Source organism: Ambystoma mexicanum, chromosome 2p (assembly GCF_040938575.1).
Source record: "Ambystoma mexicanum isolate Mex_15411 chromosome 2p, UKY_AmexF1_1, whole genome shotgun sequence".
Classification (NCBI taxonomy): Eukaryota; Metazoa; Chordata; class Amphibia; order Caudata; family Ambystomatidae; genus Ambystoma; species Ambystoma mexicanum.
In genome coordinates this window covers 1195509582-1195530596 of record NC_090923.1, presented here as the reverse complement: position 1 = coordinate 1195530596, position 21015 = coordinate 1195509582, and the positions used below count along the sequence as shown (strand labels likewise).

At 40.6% G+C, this 21015-nt stretch overlaps 1 protein-coding gene across 5 annotated transcripts in view; it reads left to right on the top strand.

Moving 5' to 3' along the window:
* ARHGAP4 (Rho GTPase activating protein 4) overlaps nucleotides 1–21015 on the top strand; it is a 593975-nt gene that overhangs the window by 525358 nt on the left and 47602 nt on the right. For 4 of the 5 annotated variants that reach the window (XM_069645408.1, XM_069645407.1, XM_069645410.1 and 1 more), the window contains exon 19: nucleotides 355–535. The exons of the other annotated variant lie outside the window; for it this stretch is intronic. In XM_069645408.1, coding sequence (XP_069501509.1) covers nucleotides 355–535 — 181 coding nt within the window. The remainder of the gene's footprint in view (nucleotides 1–354; nucleotides 536–21015) is intronic. 5 annotated transcript variants of the gene reach the window in all.

The following is a 21015-nucleotide window of genomic DNA, read 5'->3' as shown; positions in this document are numbered from 1 at the left end:
CAAGAATATGTGGCAAGGGGGACAAGAACATGGGAGAAAGTAAAAGTTACTTATTGTAGAGTCTGTTCTCCTAGTCTGCAGTCCCCCCATATGACACTCCCTCCTGCCCCATTGTCGAAATGGCCTATTCATGGTAACCTGGAGAGCTAAAGGACTGGTTGAAGGTAAGCCAATAATTACTAGAGGTGGGCAAGGCCAGTTTGCTTTTTAGTGTCGCCTTGTTTAGCTAAGGGGCTCTCCGATCTTGGCTCAGAGGATCCAGGCATCACAAAACTATAGGGAAATGTGGACAGTAATCCCTATGGTGAGTAACGTTTACTTGGTCTAACATCACTCCCTTTTCACTTGTACCAGAATCTGACACTGTTGAAGCCAAGGCAAAGTTCGACTACACCGGGCGGACGCCCCAGGAACTGACGTTCAAGAAGGGGGACAAGCTGGTTCTCCACCACAAAACCTCGGAGGAGTGGTGGGTAGGTGAGCGCGAAGGAACCAAAGGGCTCATCCCCCACAGTTACATCATCATACCTGAAGGGTGAGCCCAGTACACGTTTCGCCTGCCTTACTGCTCGTACGAAAAGCTCAGGACTGTTACCAGAGCAAAGAGGTGATGGGGGCTTGACGTAGTCTCCATTGGAAATAGCTGCCATCTGTTAGTGTTCGCAGTGTGCATTTTCTTTTATTCCATGGTAATTGTGAGGGATTTTAAAAATAAATATGCGTTTTTAAACGCCAACAGGGCAACTGCTGCCACCTTCTTGTTGTAAGCACATTTATGACATGTTCCAGCGTAATGGGTTTCAAACCTGTTTTGTTCTGTGGTAGCCACTTTGCCAGCTATGATATTTACGGTTGATCTGCAATATTTCAGTGCCATCTACCTAAGCTGCAAACTGGAAGTATACTGAGAATGTGTGAACTGGAAAGATACTATGATTGTGCAAAGAAGAGTGGGGTTCAACAAACTGGCAATGTACAATGACGCTCAATCAAACCGTGAAATCAAACCGTGAATAGACTGCTATTATGCAAACTGGAATTTTCAAACTGGGAATTTTGTGGAATAGCCATTCTGATACTATACTGTGATTATGCAGGTTTAAAATATACAGGCCCTCATTACGACCCTGGCGGAGTGGGTTTACGCCAGCGTTATTCGCGGCGGACCCGTCCGCCCTACTACGAGTTCCCGTAGCGCCATGGAACGTTTTCCGCCTGGTTTTTCCGGGCGGAGAAATCCATGGCGCTACGGGACCTTGATGTTAATTACACCACCGTATTTTGCGGTGGCGCAATTAACGCCTTCCCCACTCCCATTATACCCTATGGGGCAAAAATGGGAATGGGGAAGGGTAAAATGGGGAATGGGGATTTACCGCCCCGCCAAGGTCGGCATGGGGCGGAAAATCCGCCAACCTCCATGGCGCTATCGGCAGCTTTCCGCCGTGCTCCGCGGTGCATTTAGCACCGCGATTTCCGCCAGGGTCGTAATGAGGGCCACAGAGATTTGCAAACTGGCTCTATACTGAAATATTATAACAGTAAAATGGGATTCTGAAAACTGAATTGAACACTGAATAAAATGAAAAACTGCAATCAAAAAATGTATTTATTTATTTGTGTCAGTTAAAAAAATCCCTTACAAAATTCAATCCAACAGAAATTTAATAAAGAGATAAAAAATGTACAATTCATTATAGAACAATTAAGAGAAATTAACACAGTTCCTTACAAGACATTTACATAAGACCTTTGACTAAAACATCATATTATCTTATTCATTTCTTTTACAAACATTAGTTAAAAATCTGAGTACTGCTAAATTCAAAAGAAGATTTTCCATGCAACATGGTCCACCAAAGAAGTTCCAAATGGACCCAATCAGGACAATTTACAAGTTTGCTGAAATATTCAATTTGCTAAGGTCTCAAAGCAGGGCAATGTAATAATAAATGAAACAATATTTATTTTTCGGAAATACATTTACAAAATCAACAAAAAGCCTTACGATCTGGTACACCATCTCTAATACATAGCATTTGATTTGGAAGTTATATGCAAGTTCTTATTAGGAAAATGACTTAAATAGAATTCAACGTTGCCAAGTTCTTTCAGAGGTGATATAATTTGCCTATAGCGATGAAAATTCCTCAAGTCATCAGTAGTGAGAGCCCCAACCAGTATGTTGAATTATTTTCTTTGCTTTATTTGGATTCATTACTAAGGATTCTACCAATAGACCCAAAGTAGCAAATATTTGCATACAATACTGATGAAATTAATAAATAAAACTATCTTTCGTACTTCTTTACTCAATTGGGAGTATAAATTTACATCAGGATTTATATAGAATTCCCTAAAAAGAGACAGTCTCCGTCATAGAACTAGACTCTGAAGTGATTGCAAACCTAATTCATATCGAATTGCACTCATGGGGACACACTTTGGAAGAAAATCAAAAACTAAATACAATCATAAAGCCTCCAGAGTACATAATTCAGTTAAAATCCACTCTGGGAAAATTTCAATCCATAGCAAAGCCTAGGAAGTACCTTTGCCATATAAAATGTACACATTTGAAGGACAGAGAATTCACCATATGTAATGTCAACTTTTTTCAGTTGCCTGGCCAATATCCAGATTTTCTCCCTCAAATAATTCCTGTAGAAGCACTTCGTAGGTTTAGTGATAATAAGAAAACCTAAATATAACGTGGTCGTTTTCACTTGCAATTTTGTTTTACTAAGTGTCCATGAGAGGTCATTTTTACATTCATGTTTACTGAGCTGTAAGATTATGTTTTGAGGATTTATACATAAATTGACACCATATATTGGTCAAAGGCTTCTAATAACCACTGCAGTCCTATGGGTGTATGGTTGATTAAAAGGAAATAGTCTGCGTATGCTGTCCAGGTGATTTTTACCCCTCCCACCCTCAGTGAAACAAAAGATGCTCTAGTAAGAGAATCACCTGCATCAGATACAAAATATTAAATGGACAAGGAGCCAATATGCATCCCTGCCTAAGACCGTTCGCCGTTGGAATAGGATGGGATAACGGCCTTCGCTGTTAATCCTGACTTGAATACAAGAATCCTCATGTAGGTGAATTATAATTCCAAATAGACCATCTGTCAAACCTAATTTGTCTAGTTATTTTCATAATGTCCGGCGATCAATCTTATCAAAAGCTATAGAAAGATCCATGGACAAATTCCCCAGCCAAGCTAAATGTTGAAGGCTGCTAATGAAAAAGCTGCCACAATCAGTTCCCATATACTTTCTAAAGCCCAACTTATTCTGGCTAAGAATATTGTTAGTACTATACCACTCAACATGCTCCAGTAGCAAAGCTGCAAACATTTTCGAATCTGCATCCATGATTGCAATTTGGCGATAGTTAAGTGGAGAGGATTTATCCTCCTTCTTATATTTATGGGGATTACATAAGAAGTCCTCCATGAGATTGGTGTTGACATAGTGGCGATGATATCCTTAAACAATGCACATAACATTTTTGACCGTAATAAGGTGTTCTGTTTAAAAACCACATTGACCAGTGAATTAGGACCGCAAGCACTAGAGGGTTTGCCCCTTATGATTAGACGCTCAGTATCTTTCTCAAATACTTTTAAAGTGAACAAGTAGGTACAGCTAGGTCAAACTTACTACATACCTGATTCCTAGGCTTGTATAGTTCTAAAAAATGGCTATACCAAGTTTGTTCTGCATTGGGATTAGTTTGAGATAGTATTTGTTTGGCCTCCAAACCATTGATTAAGGTCCAGAACCGATAGAAGTCTTATGCGTCTTTAGTGCCTCAATCAATGCCTCCCCATTCCTTTGGTACAATTGATAATACAATTTCAACCAGTTTTTCAGTTTCTGTTGTAGTCTCTTAATACCTATCACTTTTTTTTTTTGTTTAACATTTTTTATTAGATTTGCATTAAAGCAAATGGTACAAGAACGGGTAGAACATGTTTAAACAATTATATGATCTGAAGTATCAGAACTAATGACATTAATCATAAACAAGTTGAGCGAGTTAGGATCAATTAACTTATTAAAGTTGAGTTGTAAATATGACAAAACAGGGGGGAACACACACAGAGACAGGACATAGGACAATAGGGAAGGATAGGGCAGGGATAACATAACTGAAGGTTGGTAATATTTAATCATGAGTGTTGAGGTATTGTATGAACACATTCCATTTTCTGTTAAATGTATGCAAACCGTTAAAAGAAGAAGCATGCCATTTTTCTATTCCATGGGTGGAACAAATAGAATTCCACCAGGTACTATAAGATAGGTTAGTTGCATTCTTCCAATTATATGTAATATTTTGAAAAGCAATACTTATGAACAGGTTAAACAGAGTAAAAGAGTCAATCTGACTTATAGCTGGATTAACAATAGTGCCAATCCTACGGTTAGCAAGCGTTAGAGGTTCTGTTAAATGAAAGATTGATTGTATGCGTGACCAAATCATAGACCAAAAAGCATGAACATGTTTACATTTCAAATTTAATTAACAAAGCCTGCATTAGCTTCATTACATGATTAACAGTAGTTGGATAAATTTTCTACAGGTTTGGCGATATGTAAAGGAGTGAGAAAAGCACAGTGAAAAATGAAAAAGTAGGTTCGGGTAAGATTGCAGCAATGGATGTTGAATGACGAATCCAAATGTTGGTCTAGTGGTCCAGGGTAGGTTAAAGATCTCAGTCAATTTCCCATTGTCTGATAGTACTGATAGTGAGTGAATTGGGAGAAGGGGGATCATTTAGGAACGTATATAGTTTGGCGGCACTAATAGAGGGACTACTAGTTAAGAAATTCAAAAAAGGTGAAGGGGATTTTTGGTTGAAAGTAGGTAGGGATTTAGTAATTGACTTGATGAGGGATGTGTGAATGGGAAGATCTGAAGCAGGGCTATTGTATTGAGAACACATCTGTGGAAATGGGATTTCTTCTGAATTGTGAAAGAGTTGTTTGATAAATTTGATGCCAGATGAGTACCATCTGTAAATAGTGATGAGATTGGATTTGGTGGAGTTTTGTTTATTGAACCAAAGAAATATGTCGTCTGGGTTGATTTTAGAGAAAGAATTAGAGGAGAGCTTATTCCAGATAATTGTAAAGAGGTGTAGTGTTGAGAAAGTAGTGATATTGGACCAGCAAGAGGTCATTAAGAAATGGGAAAGGGAGAGTGGGGAAATAAGACTAGCTTCAATATTAATCCAGAGGGGAGCACTATCAAGGTGGGATTCGTAGTGTTTAAAGATAATTAGTTGTTTAGGACAAAAGCTTTGCGATCTAATTGGAAGTTAGGGAATTTGACTCCTGCCGAGGACTTGGAAAGTCTTAATTTATTGATGGCAATGCTCAGAACTTTATGATTCCATAGGAATTTAATAAGAAGGAAATCAAGTTTTTGGTAAAGAGGCATTACAGTGGGAATCATTAGAAGGTTAGAGTTGAGATTAATAGTAGTGTGAATATCTTTAGCAATTAGGAGCCCTAGATATTTAATATGAGAGGGTTGCCAAGACAAACCCGACAAAGGGGTATTAGAAAGATTGCAAGCATTAGTAAGAGGCATGACTTCAGATTTATCCAAATTCAACTTGTATCCAGAAACGATGCAAAAGTTATTTATTGTAGATATTTAATGTTGAATGGAGGAGGCAGGATTAGAGAGGTAGAGTAGGATATTGTCTGCATAGGCAGATCATTTAATTTCTATATTATTAATAAAAATACCTGTGATGAAAGCATTCACTCTAATGCTTTGAAGAAGGGGTTCTAAATCAAGATTGAATAGTAAGGGAGATGGGGGAAAGCTTTGGCGAGTTCCTCTTTCTATTTGGAAGGAGGAGGAGAGAGAATTATTGATAAGCATAGGAGTGGTGGGGGAAGAGTAAAGAACTTTGACTAGATTGATAAAATATGGAGGGAGGCCATGCCAAGATAAAGAGTGGAACATGAAAGACCAAGAGCCACAGTCAAATGCTTTCTCAGCGTCGAGGGCAAGGAGGGCTAAAGAGTCATGAGAATTTTGAGTGAGAGAGCGTGTTAAATAAAAGTCTGGAGTTAGATGAAGTGCAACAGTTTTTGATAATACCAGATTGATCAGGGTGTATAAGTTTGGGAAGGTAAAGTTCTAAATGTTTTGCAAGGATTTTAGCGAAAATCTTTGAATCTGAATTGATCAGAGAAATGGGTCTGTAGTTTTTAATTAAAGAGGGGTCTTTATCAGGCTTGGGGAAAAGTACTAGAAGAGCTTCACCAAATGAGCCAGGGCTTTGGCCAATTTCAGCATAGTAGGAATACAATTCTAGAAGTTTTGGTGCAATGGAATCAATGAAGGATTTGTAAAAGATCAGTGGTGAACCCATCGGGGCCAAGGGCCTTATTGGGCTTGAGTTCAAGAATGGCTTGCTTGATTTCAGAAAAGGAAATGGGTGTATCGAGGGGAGAAAGGTTAATCGGGTTGGAGAGATTTTCCTTTTAATTTTTTTCAAAGAAAGAACAGATTTCAGAAGTGCTAATAGAGGGATCAGAGGCATATAGGTTGGAGTAAAACATCAAGAAAGGTATTGTTTGTCTTTTGGTTTAGTTAATCTGTTGCCATCACAAGAAAGGATGTGGGTAATAAGGGATTTTTCTTTTTTAGCTAAGAGGCTAGCATTTTGCCAGCTTTGTTGGATCCACAGTGAAGTTTAGTTCTAGATCTAAGTATTTAGTTTGCAGCTCTGTCAGTGCAAATTCTGTTCAACTCGATACGTTTAATCTTAAGAGCATTAATGGTATTAGGATCTGGGTTTGCGTAGTAGGATTGTTCAAGTTGTTTGATTGAGGCCAAGAGGTCGTTATGAGAGAGTTCAGATTGCCATTTTTTAGTGGTATCATATTGGATTATGAATCCACAAAGGGTTGCTTTAAAAGCGTCCCAGTTGTTATTTATGGAGGTGTGCTCAAGACGGTTATTAAAAAAGAATTCTTTAATGAAGGAATTCGTTTTGTCGATGAAGGATTTGTCTTTAAGCAGAAACAAATTAAATTTCCATCTTGGAGAAAGTTTAGTATTGGATATCCATTCGAGAGTGGTGGAAAGAGGTGCATGATATGAAATATTAATGGGGCCAATATCAGTTTAAAATGGTAGATGTTAGTGGGGAATTTACAAAAATATAGTCTAATCTTGAAAAGGATTGATGGGGAGGTGAATAGAATATAAAATCTTTAGTGTCAGGATGGCAGAAGCGCCAGGACTCAATTAGATTTAAATTTTGTAATTTATTTTTTGGAAATTTTTCTGAGATTTGGAGTTGATAAAATTCGAGGAGGATTTACAGTCAAGGGCGACGTCAAAAATTTGGTTCATATCACTACAAAAAATGTGTTTGTCTGGGCTCTTCTGTGAGAGCTTTGTGATCAAATTGGACCAAAAAATGGGCTTAGGGGCGTTGGGGCCATAAACATTAATAACGGTAGCAGGTAAGTTGTTAATGATAGCGTTGACAATGATCATCGGCCTTCAGGGTCTTTTTCTTCATTAACTAATGAAAAATGTAAATGCTTATTAATCAATATAGAAATTCCACTCTTCTTACCTAAAGCATTTTAGAAAAATGTATGGACTGGTCCATGGAGCTCTAATCCTGAGGTTTTCGATATCAGAACTCAATTGGGTTTCTTCGAGGCATACAATGTAAGATTTTTGCTTATTAAGTTGGGCGATAATCTTACTGCATTTGCTAGGATGACCCATCCCTTTGTGGTAAATTTAATAGACATTTGAATAGGTAATAATATTAATGGCAAGAGTAAAGTAAAAAGCAGTGAATAGTAAAACATTCAAATATTGCAATGAGTATGAATTTAAAAATAGCAAAACGTCAATGGAATGAAAATTACTGAATACAATGGTAATATTGGAGTACAAGGGGGAAAAACAAAAGGAGAGGGACACAATAATAGAGGGAAAAACATATAAGAATGTATACGTTGGATACAAAGGGATATATATGAATAAGTAATGGCAAAAGAATAGAGGTAAGATTAACTGGAAAGTAAGTAATCAAGAGTATCATAGGGGATACCAGAGTACGGAAACGGAATAAGCACAGGCGAAGAGAAGCAAAGAGCAAGAGGAGAGAGTAACATCTAAAGTTGTGAAGGCATGATCATGCAGAAAACCAGCAAAACTATAAAGAAGTGAATCTAACCTATCAAAAAGGTAATAAATTGTAAGTGGGTTAAGGTAATGGTGGAATATCCTCCAGATTTAAAGTTAATCAAGTTTGTAAGGTCGTGAGAGAAGGATCAATGGATTTAATGGGAGATCTTGATTTCTCCCTCAGATGAGTTGAAGTGGATGGGATATCCAGTGGGATTGAGGAAGTTGATCTGCTCCATTTAGGTGTGTATTTGATGTGTTGATTCTTGGGTATTCTGAAAGTCGGCAAAGGGAGTGGAGGATCCAGTTTGGCAGTGTTGTCGGAGGGATTCAAAGAGGTTATATCCATCAGTGATGTTTGAAGAGCTTGGAGTGGGTAGTGAACATCATTTGGGTCCATGAATACTTTAGTGGGGCTGTCTGGAATGGTAATAATCATCCTTGCAGGGTCCAACAGACCATATCTGATGTTAAGGGATTTTAGGAGAGGTCTCAAATGAAGGAATCTTTTCCTTTTGGCTTGGGTAATCCTGGAGAAATCAGGGGAGATGAAGATTCTATTATTTTGGAAGAGGATAGGGGAATGTTTCCTGGCAGTTAGTAGAATTTGACGTGCTTGTTGATGTCGTAGGAAACAAGCGATAAAGGGTCTTGGTGAGGAGTTGTTACTTGAGAAACGGGGTCTGATCCTGTGAGCATGTTGCAATTCCAATGGGGGTGAGAAGGTGATCCCTAGGGCAGAGGGAATCCAATTGGTAAGAAAGTTGATAGGGTCATCTCCTTTAGATCTTTCAGGGATCCCATAGAAGGAAAGGGTGTCTCTACGATTTCTGTCCTCTAATTCCGTAACTTCACATTCCAATCGTGAGAGTTTTACTTGCATGTTCTCTAGGTCTTCCACTCTATCCGCCACAATACCGACTCTTTCTTCTGCTTCATCAAGTCTGTTGGTGAATACCAAGCCTTTAAGATCTTCTTGAATGGAGGAGGAACGGAAGTCTAACATGGAAATAGAAGATCGAATATTGCCAAGTTCTTCTAAAAAGAATTCCATGCAGGCATTGAATGGTGCATTGTCAGGCGATGACGTAGTTTTGGTGGTATCGGCCATGTTAGGGGCAGAAGGTAATATCTGAGGCCAATAGTGAAAAATGTCACCTTGAGATAGGTAGAGTTGAGTAGATAAGGTTTGGAGATAACAAGAGTGAAGTGCCAGAGAATGTGATGAGAGCTGCACTGCTGAAAGTTGAGTTGGTGAATCTGAGGAAATAAAACTGGTGTACTCCACTAAGACTTATGGCAAAGTTTAGATTCAAAGGTGTCTCGTAAAATAATTAGCAAGTTGTCACATGAAAGTTGTGATAGTTGATGTTCAGGCAGACAAATAATTATACCTGACCATATCTAGCTGTGATATAGTTAAATTACTTTGTAAAAACCAGTTAATTGTTATTTTCCTTGATCAGCTATATAGTTTTAAGAAAAAAGACTCAAGTGGTCAAATTCAAAATACCCAGCTATTCCAAATCAGAGAAGTCAAACGTTCATGATAAAGGATATATCAGAAATTACCAAGAGGGTTATTGAATAATGCAGAGCACCTATGTTTTAGGGTATTCTTTTTTGAAAATGCAGCAGTTCATTGTCTGGAATCCAAATGGTGCTGTTTAGTCAGTTAGTAAGAATGGGTTCATCAAACAAAGCTCCAAAAGTGTTTTAAATGTGATTTTAATTTTTATCTCTGCTGCATGTGTGTTTAAAACAAGCAGATTCATCCTGTAAGTGTTATAGTATTACTTACAGACTTTGTGGTGGAAAAACATGTTTCCTTAAAGCGAGCAGGTTCTGTTGCTCGCGTATGCCATGTGAGTTGACAGAACGTGCCAGCAAATCCTCTGACGCGAAGCCGCTGCTACAGGCCTCGCCCACCTTTCCAGCTGAGCGGTCCACCTGTGTATCGCCGGCAAAGACCCAAGGACTGCAAACAGGCGTCGCTCAAGGGCACAATGAAGACATTTCCGGAGGCAAGCACCACATAAATATCCCTCAAACAGATGTAGTTGTCCAAAGCGGAGTCCTGAAGTGAAAGGTTCTCTGAGGGAAGCCGGCACCATTGAAAAGCTGCGACCAAGTCGGCGGCAGTCACAAGGGAAAGTTTTCCAAGCTGCGGTTGTGTAAAGACTCCACGACCCAAACTACGCTGCTGATTGCACTCATCAGCAGCATCCAGGTAAGAAATGTCGGTTGAACCGCATGCCCAAAGAGGTAAGAATTCTCCTCAGCTCTCTGCGACTATGCGGCCATCTCCGTTGCCGCTTGGCCACGCCCCAACCCACCCTAATACCTATCACTTTATCTGAGTACTTAATAGATGATGCCTTAAGCACTCATATCTCCTTGCGAGTAAACCTTTTCATGTTTCGTACCTGAGGATCAAACTTATGTAGGTGGATGGTAACCTTTGTTTGCCTATTATCAATAGACAAGGAGCCCAAAACAGAGTGCATCTAGGAGTCGAGGGATTTTGCAGTATAATTTTGTAATTTAGTCACATAGGAAGAACTATCAAAGTCCTTTATTATTAACATATTCAACTTCTGAATATTACCATTATGCCAGATTAACCTTAACAGTTAATGGAATGGAATAATAGTAATTCCCCTGTATTGGTTTTACTCCATCAAAGTTCACACTCTACATGCCATGATCGCTATAGGAAGCTAGATCAAACACATTTTTAGACACAAATACATAGTCAATGATTGAGGCAACATTCCAGCTGACCCACGTAGGCGTAACAGGTCGACAATACTTTAGGACTCTTTAAGCATTTACAACCCCCAATCTTCTACATTTTTACGCCACTTCTGACCCTGAATTGTTTTCCTCTTTGACATGCTCAAGTGATGACAATTATCACGCGGAGGAGTCCCTATAACCTACTCTGTGTTGTCTGCCATATTCACTAATGAAAGATGATCCATATCAAGTGCACTGCCGGAATTAGTCTGCATGAAAATCCCCCGCAATGATTATTTCACCTCCTGGGAATCTAGAAAAATTAATTTCTAGTTTATCATTTAGTAGCCTAAGTTTATGGTTCAAGTTGTCACTCAGATTCCAATAGATAAACATACAATTATCCCCTTCAATTTCCACAGCAAGAATTCCTTTAGTAACCCTTCAGTGTTCACAGATCTTAAGAGCCCAACCTATATTGATGGCACTTAGTAGGCCCCCTACGGGACGCCCGCTCCACCCTGAATGACAGGTACAGTGACGTATCCGTCAAACAACGGCATACCCACCATCCACGTCTCTTGAAGGTAGCGGCAAAGGGATGAATCAGCATAAGGAAGAAAAGCCTCCAACATTCCATGAGATCACGGTAAAATGTCCATCTGCACTAAAGATGACCTTACAGGTCCTTTAATTGAGAGATAGCATCTCTAAGTGAGAGCGCCAGCCAGCGCCAATTAGTTTCACCCTTACCGGGCAAGGTTGCGGAGGTAATGCACTGATCATTGGGAGAGTCTAGATTTCTACTTGGTCCATCCAACCCCAGACGTCCTCGAATTATGCCCCTATTGCCCCAACCTGTGGAAAAAGGGGCCAAATCATATCCCAGCCTGTGGAAATTTGGGGCTTCGTTTAGTAGAATCTCATAGAGCATGCGAGATTATATCACCTATCTCACATGGTCGTATTTTATCGAATGAATGAAGTCCACCAATTTTATATCCTTCGAGACAATTGATTCTTAGGGCAGGTATTTCATTAAACAAGGCTAATATTCTCAATCTATTTAGGGAACTCGGACAACCATATTATAATTGGTTATTTATAATGTGCTTAATACCCAGAGGTTTCTAAGTGTGGACCCGGAGATCGAACCTGTGTTGCTCGGCGTCCCCAATGGGAAGGGGGAAGGCGGCAATTACGGTACCGCAAATTCTGGTACCGTAATTGTCTCCAAGGTCCCTTTGTGGGCCCGTTCCTTAACGGCTGGTAAAACCAGCTTTTGAGGTCGGGTCCTGCAAAAGGACCTCGTAGTAAGGCGGTAAGGGTTTACCGGTACCCTTACCGGTAACGGTAAACCCTTGCCGCATTCTGTGTAATGAGGCCCATAATTAAATAGGAGACTAGGGTCTTCCGGGAATATTGGGTCTCACATACAGTGGTCCTTATTTCCCTTTTATGAATAAGGGAACCAAATATTTGACAAAACAGGAGCTCTATTTTCAACGGCCCCCGTTTCACTTACAATATTAGGTTGAGATGTGTGGATAGTCCCTTAATTATGTGTCATATTTTGGTTGATCCCCACTGACAGATACTCCATAAGCTCCCTTAAAGAGGCCACTTTGTAGGGGTCTGCTGATATAATGGTATTGACCCGCGAATGATGTGTGATAAGGCGGGAATAGGGGGAGTATTGGTATAGCTTTGCTACTGATTTAAATACTCCATCATAACCTAATCTAGGACCTGAGCACCACTCTGGTTCCCTAAGGTAACTCTCCTATGAACATTATTCTCCCCTTACTTCCCACCGTGAATTTCTGGGAGGCATCATTGTCCAAAGAGAAGGTACTTGAGTCCAAATATTTTTCACAATTTCCCTACTATCCACTTCAGATAACTGCAACGTGGGAGAGCATTCAGTTTCAGATAACCTATGATAGTTCAGAATCTGGGTACCTTCCATGACCCCAGTCATTCTGGAGCCCGTGTCTAAGCTATTAGAAGGATTCCACACTTCTGGAGCAAGGGTACCAACTTTGCACTGACCCGTTGCGTCCTCGACAATTACATAGGTAATTACTTTACTATTTGTAATAGTCGTTTTAGGTTGTATAAATGTATCAAATACAGCCACTTCTGGCTGTTTCCCAATAGCCCTTCCTTTGTCTTTCATAGCGTCAACCAAACTTAATTCTGAATCATCTTGGACTACAATCGGGTCCATCAAAACTTACGTCTTGCTCCCTCAAATTATTCAAGGGTTCTACTCTAATGGAGATAAAGGTATTTTCCTATAGAGTAGAAACAACCAAATAGTCTGCTTCTTTCTCTTCCTTGGACCAGGCACCTTCGTCAAAATGAGAAAAATCCTTGACACCAGTTTGAGACAAAGAACTAAGGTATTTACATGAGGTTGTGTTTCAGATCTTTAGGACATTATTTAAGTTACTTTTATTCCTCTTTGATTTTCTTCCTTTTTTTGAGTTTTTGTTACTGATTCACTGCACTACTAAGTGTACCATTTTTCTTTACACTGTTGACTATAGAACTATCCTGGGCAGGAATACACTTAGCCTGATTAACGACATCCGTACTCGGAACATATGCGGTTACTAAATTGTCACTCTATGAATGTGGTGAAGGACCGGTATTGACGGAGGTTTCAAGGATTAATTACCCGAAATATTTGTTCAACCGGTAAACCCTTAATCAAGCAATTTAAGGAAACCAAATGTGAAGTTATCTCCTGTAAATATTTCGTATGGGGTTTTAACTCATTTGACAAATCGTGTAAAGAGAAAAAGGGTCAGACTCGTGGTCAGGGGAAGATTGCACCTGTTTCTAAGTTGAAGTAAGACTAATATCCCCCACCACTTCTTCCTGCAGATGTTCTGATAGAGCCAGCAACGAAACATCCCCTGTAGAGAAGAGTGGTATGGTATTCAAAAAGTATTCGTTTGAAGACCCAGGAAAAACACGTACACAATCGGATATCTCCTTGCCTAATATCTGATTGTCTATTACTTGTGGTAGGGTCCCTAGGACTTCTATGGAAGGTGAGGGTGAAACTACAAATGTATTATACTGAACATCACCATTGCCTGCTGCCACAATGGGATTTACCTCTTCCGGTCCTGTTGGCTGTGAAGTACTGTTGTCATCCTTAGGAGAAGGAGGAAGAGGCAGAGCCAATGCTCACAATATGCTGTCCGTTCTATTGGTGAAAACAAGGGAGCCCTTCTATTATATTTTTAGATGGACAGGCTTTCTCTTTTTTCCTCATTCTCCAAACGATAAGAGGGTAAAAGTAAAATAAGTAAACTATATACCAACTGTACAATGATACCAGGCTCAATGTTATGTTGCCTTTTTTATAGCGCCTAAACTGTAAAAAAATAGTTTATTGTATATACTTAGCAAAATATTATAAATTAGTTGTACGAGCCCAACCTTCAATACCCCTATGGCACAAGCTAGCAAACAGCCAAACAGTTTTCTTGAGGTACTATGAGATGCGCGTGCGCAGATGCACGTAGGACCGGTTTTTATCAATTTGATCGGCTGGCTTGTGGCCGGGGCTTCTTCCCAAACAGTTATACTCCAATACATCTATAAAGAATATAAAACAACAATCTCAGTACCGATATATATTCAATATTCCCAATATCCGGTGGATCGGTAGGGCTTCTCATGTACCTCTTGTACAAATAGTAACAAGCTAAGTCCTCAGTAGCAGCGTGGAACATGTCTTGGACAGGCAAACAGCACTCACAAGGCACTCATAAATTTGGATTTTACACATTTTGGACTAAACTTGAAATGGGTAAAATGGATTATACTGGGTTGTTAAACTTGGAATCTATTGAGGTTGTCAAAGTAAGTGCTGTGATGAAAACAGGTGCAAAACTCTCTGTGGTGCATTCCTGCCTGTGAACCAGAGACATAGAGTTCCAGGACGGCAACCACCTTTAATGAAGTCTTGGCCCTCTGGCTCATGGTGGTGCCCTCAACCAAAAGAGATGGAGCTGGGGATGTGTAGTCCCATTGCCAGGAAACTAATCTGGGAACTCGCTGGTGCCAAAGCACCAGATCAAAGTAACCAAACAATTATCCAGTTGACAGGCTGTCCACTCTCCTATTCCCCTATGAAAGAGAGAAGATGGTCACAGGAAGCATGGGAGTCAGGAGTTGGAAGCTGATGGAGCGAGTTGTAAGTTGGTAGGGTGGAGGGGAAGAGGAGAGAGTCAGAGGAAAGGAGCAGAGGAAGCAGAGCAAGCAGTGATAGAGGAGTAGAGGAGGTGGTGAAAAAAGAGTTGGAAAAATAGCAGTAGAGGTTGAAAACGGGGTAGGGTGGAGGTGAGAGGTGTTGAGGGGAGGAGTGTACATAATAGGAGGTAGTGAAAGGAGTTGAGAAGGAGAAATGAACACCAATAGAATCAGGGGAGGGATGAAGAGGTGAAAAGAGAAGAGATCAGGAGGAGGTGAAATGATTTGAGCGGATGGAAGTAGGAGTGAACATCAATATGAGGAGGAGAGACGTTGAATCTGGGATTGAGAAGAGGAGGAAGAATGAGCATAAATGGATGAGTTTGAGAAGGATAGAATGTGTGCTCGATCAAGCTGGATGCGTAGAGTGTAATGGCAATCGCTTGAAATGGAAACTTGCTAGACTCAACCTGGCCAACCAATAACTGAGGAATATCTGCCAATCTACACAATTCTTAATTAATAGACTTTCCCCTACTGTTAACAATGGGGCTAACAGCCTTAGTGAAGTGTTCATTAAAGATTATGAAGCCTTTATTGAGGATATTATCTCTTATACGTTCCCGAACCTTACTCTTATCGGCAGAAAGCTTACTAAGCTTCCATATAACGCCACTAGCGCCATAAAAATCAATTTGATGAAGTGATCGGAACAGAAAAAGGGGTCTCAGGAAGGACCTCAGAATGGCATCTGGGCAAAGTTCTGAGGCACATCCCACTGCTGACTGCTGTAACAAACTAAAAAAGCAGGATCATCAATGGCTGCGCCAACACAGGAGCACATTGAAGCTCACCCATTGGAGAGATCGGATCATGATTCCCAGGTATAATGACTCCTGTACGTTTTGGCAACTGGTAAATGGCACAAGAGGAAACTCAAAAATGGTGGGAGGTGCCTCCAAGGAACCTTGGGAGAGATTCATCCTAGACACATTGGGCCAGAACGATGAAGCCCAGGTGACTGTGCTTGGCGAGGAATGGGATGAAGATTTGTTTACACTCGTGAAAACCTCTCAAAACTCATCAAGGAATTCTAGGGCACTTGGTCCTGATGGCATTTGTAATGCCTTAATGAAACTCAATCCAGAAAAATTGAGTAACATCTTATTTCTCTTCATTAAACACATCAGCATGAGTGGATTACTCAGAGTATTGGACAAAGAGCACCACAGTGTCTATATACAAGCATGTCCCTCATTCAGATCTGGCAAGCTACATGATTCTTTCCATGCTGGATGCTACGGGAAAATCTTTGCGAGGATTCTACTGGAGGAACTCCACATCTGGACTGAAAATAATCAGACTGTCACTCAACCAAACAGGCTTTAGGAAAGGTTATTCCACTATGTACAATATTTTTGTCCTAGACTCTGTGGTCAAAAGTGCCTGGAGGCAGCATAATTAACCTATGCATGTGGCATGTGTTGATTTTAGAGCAACGTTCAGTGCCATTATTAGACAGAAATTTTGCGGGAAACTAAAAGGGTGTGGCTTGCCCTATGGACTGTTGAACATCATAAGCGCTTTATACACAAACTCTTTAATTAGAGTCACAATTGATGGAAAGTGCTCTCTTACCGCCCCCCTTGTAACCAATCGGGGCCTGAAACAAATCTGTATAATTGCCTCTCTATTGTTCAATCTTTAGATGGCCGACCTTTACCTCACTTTGACCACATCAACTTCATTTCCACCTAGGCTAGGAAATGTCAATGTAAGCTGGTTGGGGATTGCGGATGACCTGTTGCTCCGCTACACTCCTAGAGGTCTCCAATCCTTGCTAATGCAATTAATCATCTATGCCTCTGCTTATAACCTACAGATAAATGCTGCTGAAACTAAAATCATGTCATTCATATCAAGCAAGAATAGACCAGCCAAATATAAACCTGAATGGCTATTGGAAGGACGGCCAATAGAGCAAGTGGGGAAGTATAAATATCTTGGAATTACCATTGATGAATCTCGCAACAATGGAAATAGAGATCTGCTAACTAACCATCGGTTTGCGACAAAGCATAGTGATATTGCATTTCCTCTCTTATTAGTTTATATAAGGCATAGGTGGGGCCGAAATGGACTTATGGTATCAAGATGTAAGGTGAAAAGATGTAAGGTGAAAAGAATCAAAACGTGATAAATATAACCACCTGAGGAACGAGTGCACGTTTTGTATGTAAAGCAAGTTGATCGTACAATCGTCTGGGAGGAGCTGTTGAGTCATATTAACCCAGGTCTCACTGAACCACATAAATTGACACATTATGTACAATTGTGCACCAGTTAGAATACTCCAATATATTATATTACAATTCACCCCACATGTGATTGGACAAAACCTCTTCAAAGAAATCCCATCTTTTTCCAATTCCTACATTCTCATTTGTAGCTGTTATCTTAACTACCATCTTCAGCTCATGTGTAAAACAAGCCTCCTTTTAGGATTTGTCTATGGTAGGTCATGACATCATCAAACCGTTAAACATGTGTGTGGAAACATAATTAATTAATTACTAGTAACAACTGACCTGACCCCTTTAACCCTAACCCTTAATTGCACATGGTTCTTGTAGATACTTCTAGAGATTTGAAGAAACTGAGTTAATAGGTTCTCTATAAACTAACAATAGCGATCTCATCTGCCCTAGCTCATTGGCTCCATTGGAACATTCTAATCTAAATAACTGCCATTTCATCACACACAGCATATCTTGAGAATACAATTGAAACGCCTGTGTTTTGATTACTTTACCCTCAAGCGTTGATTCACCCCATGTTTATTGGTTGTCATAAACAAATAGTGAAAACCCTCTGACAATTACATCTGCTTTCTGCCATACCTATCAGGCCATAAAACTCATGGCTGGCTCCTTTAGCTGCGCTGTCCATGGCTGAGGCCGTAGTTACTTATTTACCCATCCTCTGGCCTCTGAAACGCTGCAGAACCAGTTTCTTATGGGTCAACTCCTGACTGCCATGTTTTAATCTGTTTATAAAAATCCCACTACATGTACATTTATCTTCAGACATGACCAGTGAACTACAAAAGCCATATAAATACTCACTTAAACATACAATTTATATATTTCTTATTTTTCTAAACTGAGAAATTCAAGTCCCAGATTTTTGCTTGCACCCCCCTTTTTCACTGGAATGAACAGCAGATCCTTGGGGCATACTTAACTTTGTTCCTGTGCCGGTGGATGGCTGCTGTTATCCCTTTGGGTATCACTTAAATGGGTCCAATTCTAGTTGCCCTCCACCTTCCCAGCAGTCTGAGTGGCGTAATTAATGCTGTGCGGCCCTTGGAAACGCTGCTCACTCCTACAGCACACAAAGGTCCTATCTCTGGGAGTAGCTGTGGCTTGTGTTGTTCGTTGGTTTCCTTGCCGTTTTCTTTTGTAGTCTCTTGGTGAGAAGACATAACCTGTGAAGATATAATCTTGACACTATTGAATAAAGCCCTAAGGTACTCCCTAAACTCCTCTGTGGTCTGGTGTGTGTCTGATGCAATGCATGCAGGTGAAGGAGGTGTGTGCAACCTACGCCCCGTCACAATCCCGTGCGGGCTCAAGTGTTGGTCTTTTCCTGGCTGATTTCTCAAAATAGTGCTAAGAGTAAACAATAGTGACATGACTTTTTTAACTCATTGCACAGTTTTGCTAACTAGGCCTTCAGGACCCCATTTAGTATCTTCACAATCCCTTTGGAATGCAGGTGGTATACCAAGCACAATATGTGATTGTTTCCTAAAAGTGAAGTAATTTATGCAAATAAGGGATTAAAATAGTGGGTTCCATTGTCAGATTTTAAGACCTCTCAAATTCCCCACTGTGGAAATACCTCCTTCACCAGAAACCTTGCTGCGGATTTAACATCAGGATGCACGCAGGGACCAACCTCAAGCCACTGGGATGATAGACAAACAACAACAATGATGTACCGATAATTATTGCACCTCATGATCATGTGCACAAAATCAATATGGAGCTCCCTGAATGGCCGAGAGGGCCTAGGCAAGACTCCCCTTACTGACCTCTTGGTGTTTCTGGGATTTAATTATTTGCAAAAAACAGTTTCCTACAAATGTACTTACCTGTTCTTGGAAGTTCGGTATGAACCATTCTTCCTGGAGCGCTGCAACAATTTGCCACCGAGAAGTGTGTGACGAGTAATGTAGTTGCTCAAAGGCCAAAAGAAGCAGCTCTACGGGCATTACTACTTTCCCTGTCAACTTCTCTCTCCACAGCAAATTTGTGGGCGAGCATACACATCATCTCTTTTTCAGAGCTCCTGTTCTTCTCTATGGGCTTTTCCTTATAACTGTATGATCTGAAGCAAGGGGACTGCGGTGTATGGGGCTGCATACTGCACCTGCTGGCACACAGTCTCCATTTCCTGTGAATCTGTAAAAGGTAAGCACGCTGCTTCCTTCGCCGCCTTGTCTGCAGCATCGTTTCCAAGGGCTATTGGATTAGTACGATAAGTGTGCACAGCTCATTTAACTAAACCTACATCTGCGGACAAAGTTAATGTTTCAATTAGTCTAGATATCAGCGCAGCTTGCTGGACAGGGGTCCTGTCAGATCTCCTAAACCCTCTTATCTGCCACCTTGATAACCCTGAATGCATAGTGGTTACATACACAGTCAGAATAAATAGTATAGTGACTGCCTTACTCATTTATAGCTCCTCTATAAGTGCCACTAGTTCTGCCACTTGCATGGAGTAATGCAAAGGCAACCATCTGTTCAATCTGACCCGGTATTCACCATCCACAAAGCCCACAATGGCTGCACCTGTATGCCTCTCACTAGTCTCCCAATTGATTGTTGAAGACTAATCAACAAAAAGTACCTCACCTCCCTCCGAGGCATCCTCTTTGGCATTCACCCTCTCTTCCTCCTCCCCCTCATAAGTGGTACAATCATGAACAATATCGGGCTTCACTGACTCAACTACAAATGTCTCAGGATTGATGCATTTGACAGAATTACCTTGCACCCCAAAACTCTTTGGGTTGTCAAAGTCTACTTTAATTTTTCTAAGATCGCAAAAACCGCATGCTCTACATACAGTGTCATCAGGCAACCAATAGTTATGGTTGAAGGCTTTTGAATCGTAAAAGCTGCTGCCGCTAAAGATTCCTCGCAAGGGAACTGTCCCTGCATTACTGGGTCTGGGAGTACGCTAAAGGTTTGTGGCCTAGCGATGTTTGCTGGGTCAGGACCGCTATCATCACCTGAGAAAACAAATAGAATGGTTTCTTGGAATTCGGGGTTGCCAAGACCAGAGCATTGATGATCGCTGCCTTCAGTACCAAAAGGCAAGTTGACATTTCTTCAGGCCTTTCATCTTCTGCGCTTCCTTAAGCTCCTGCAGTAAGGGCCTCACGTAACTAGAGTAGTCAAATATACATGATCTACAATATAAAGCCCCAAAAATGACTACATATGCTTCAGCGTGACTGACTGTGGCGCATTCTGAGGTGCATTTTTTCTCTCTGTCTTTAGCTTCCCTACTACGGCCTACTTGCCCCAAATATACTACCACTGTCTGGCAGTACTGCAATTTATCTTTGTCCACTTTGTACCCCTGACCACAAGCAGAGTGAGGAGCATTCTTGAATCTCCTTGACACTGCTCCTCTGAAGTGTTACAAACTAGCAAATCGTCCACATACTGAATTATTTTACTGGACACATGTAGATTCCCCAGATCCATTTGAACCACCCTGTTAAATACACTTGGAGAGGCACAGTACCCCTGGTGCAACCTCATGTGTTTGAATCTCTGACCATGATGCATAAATGCT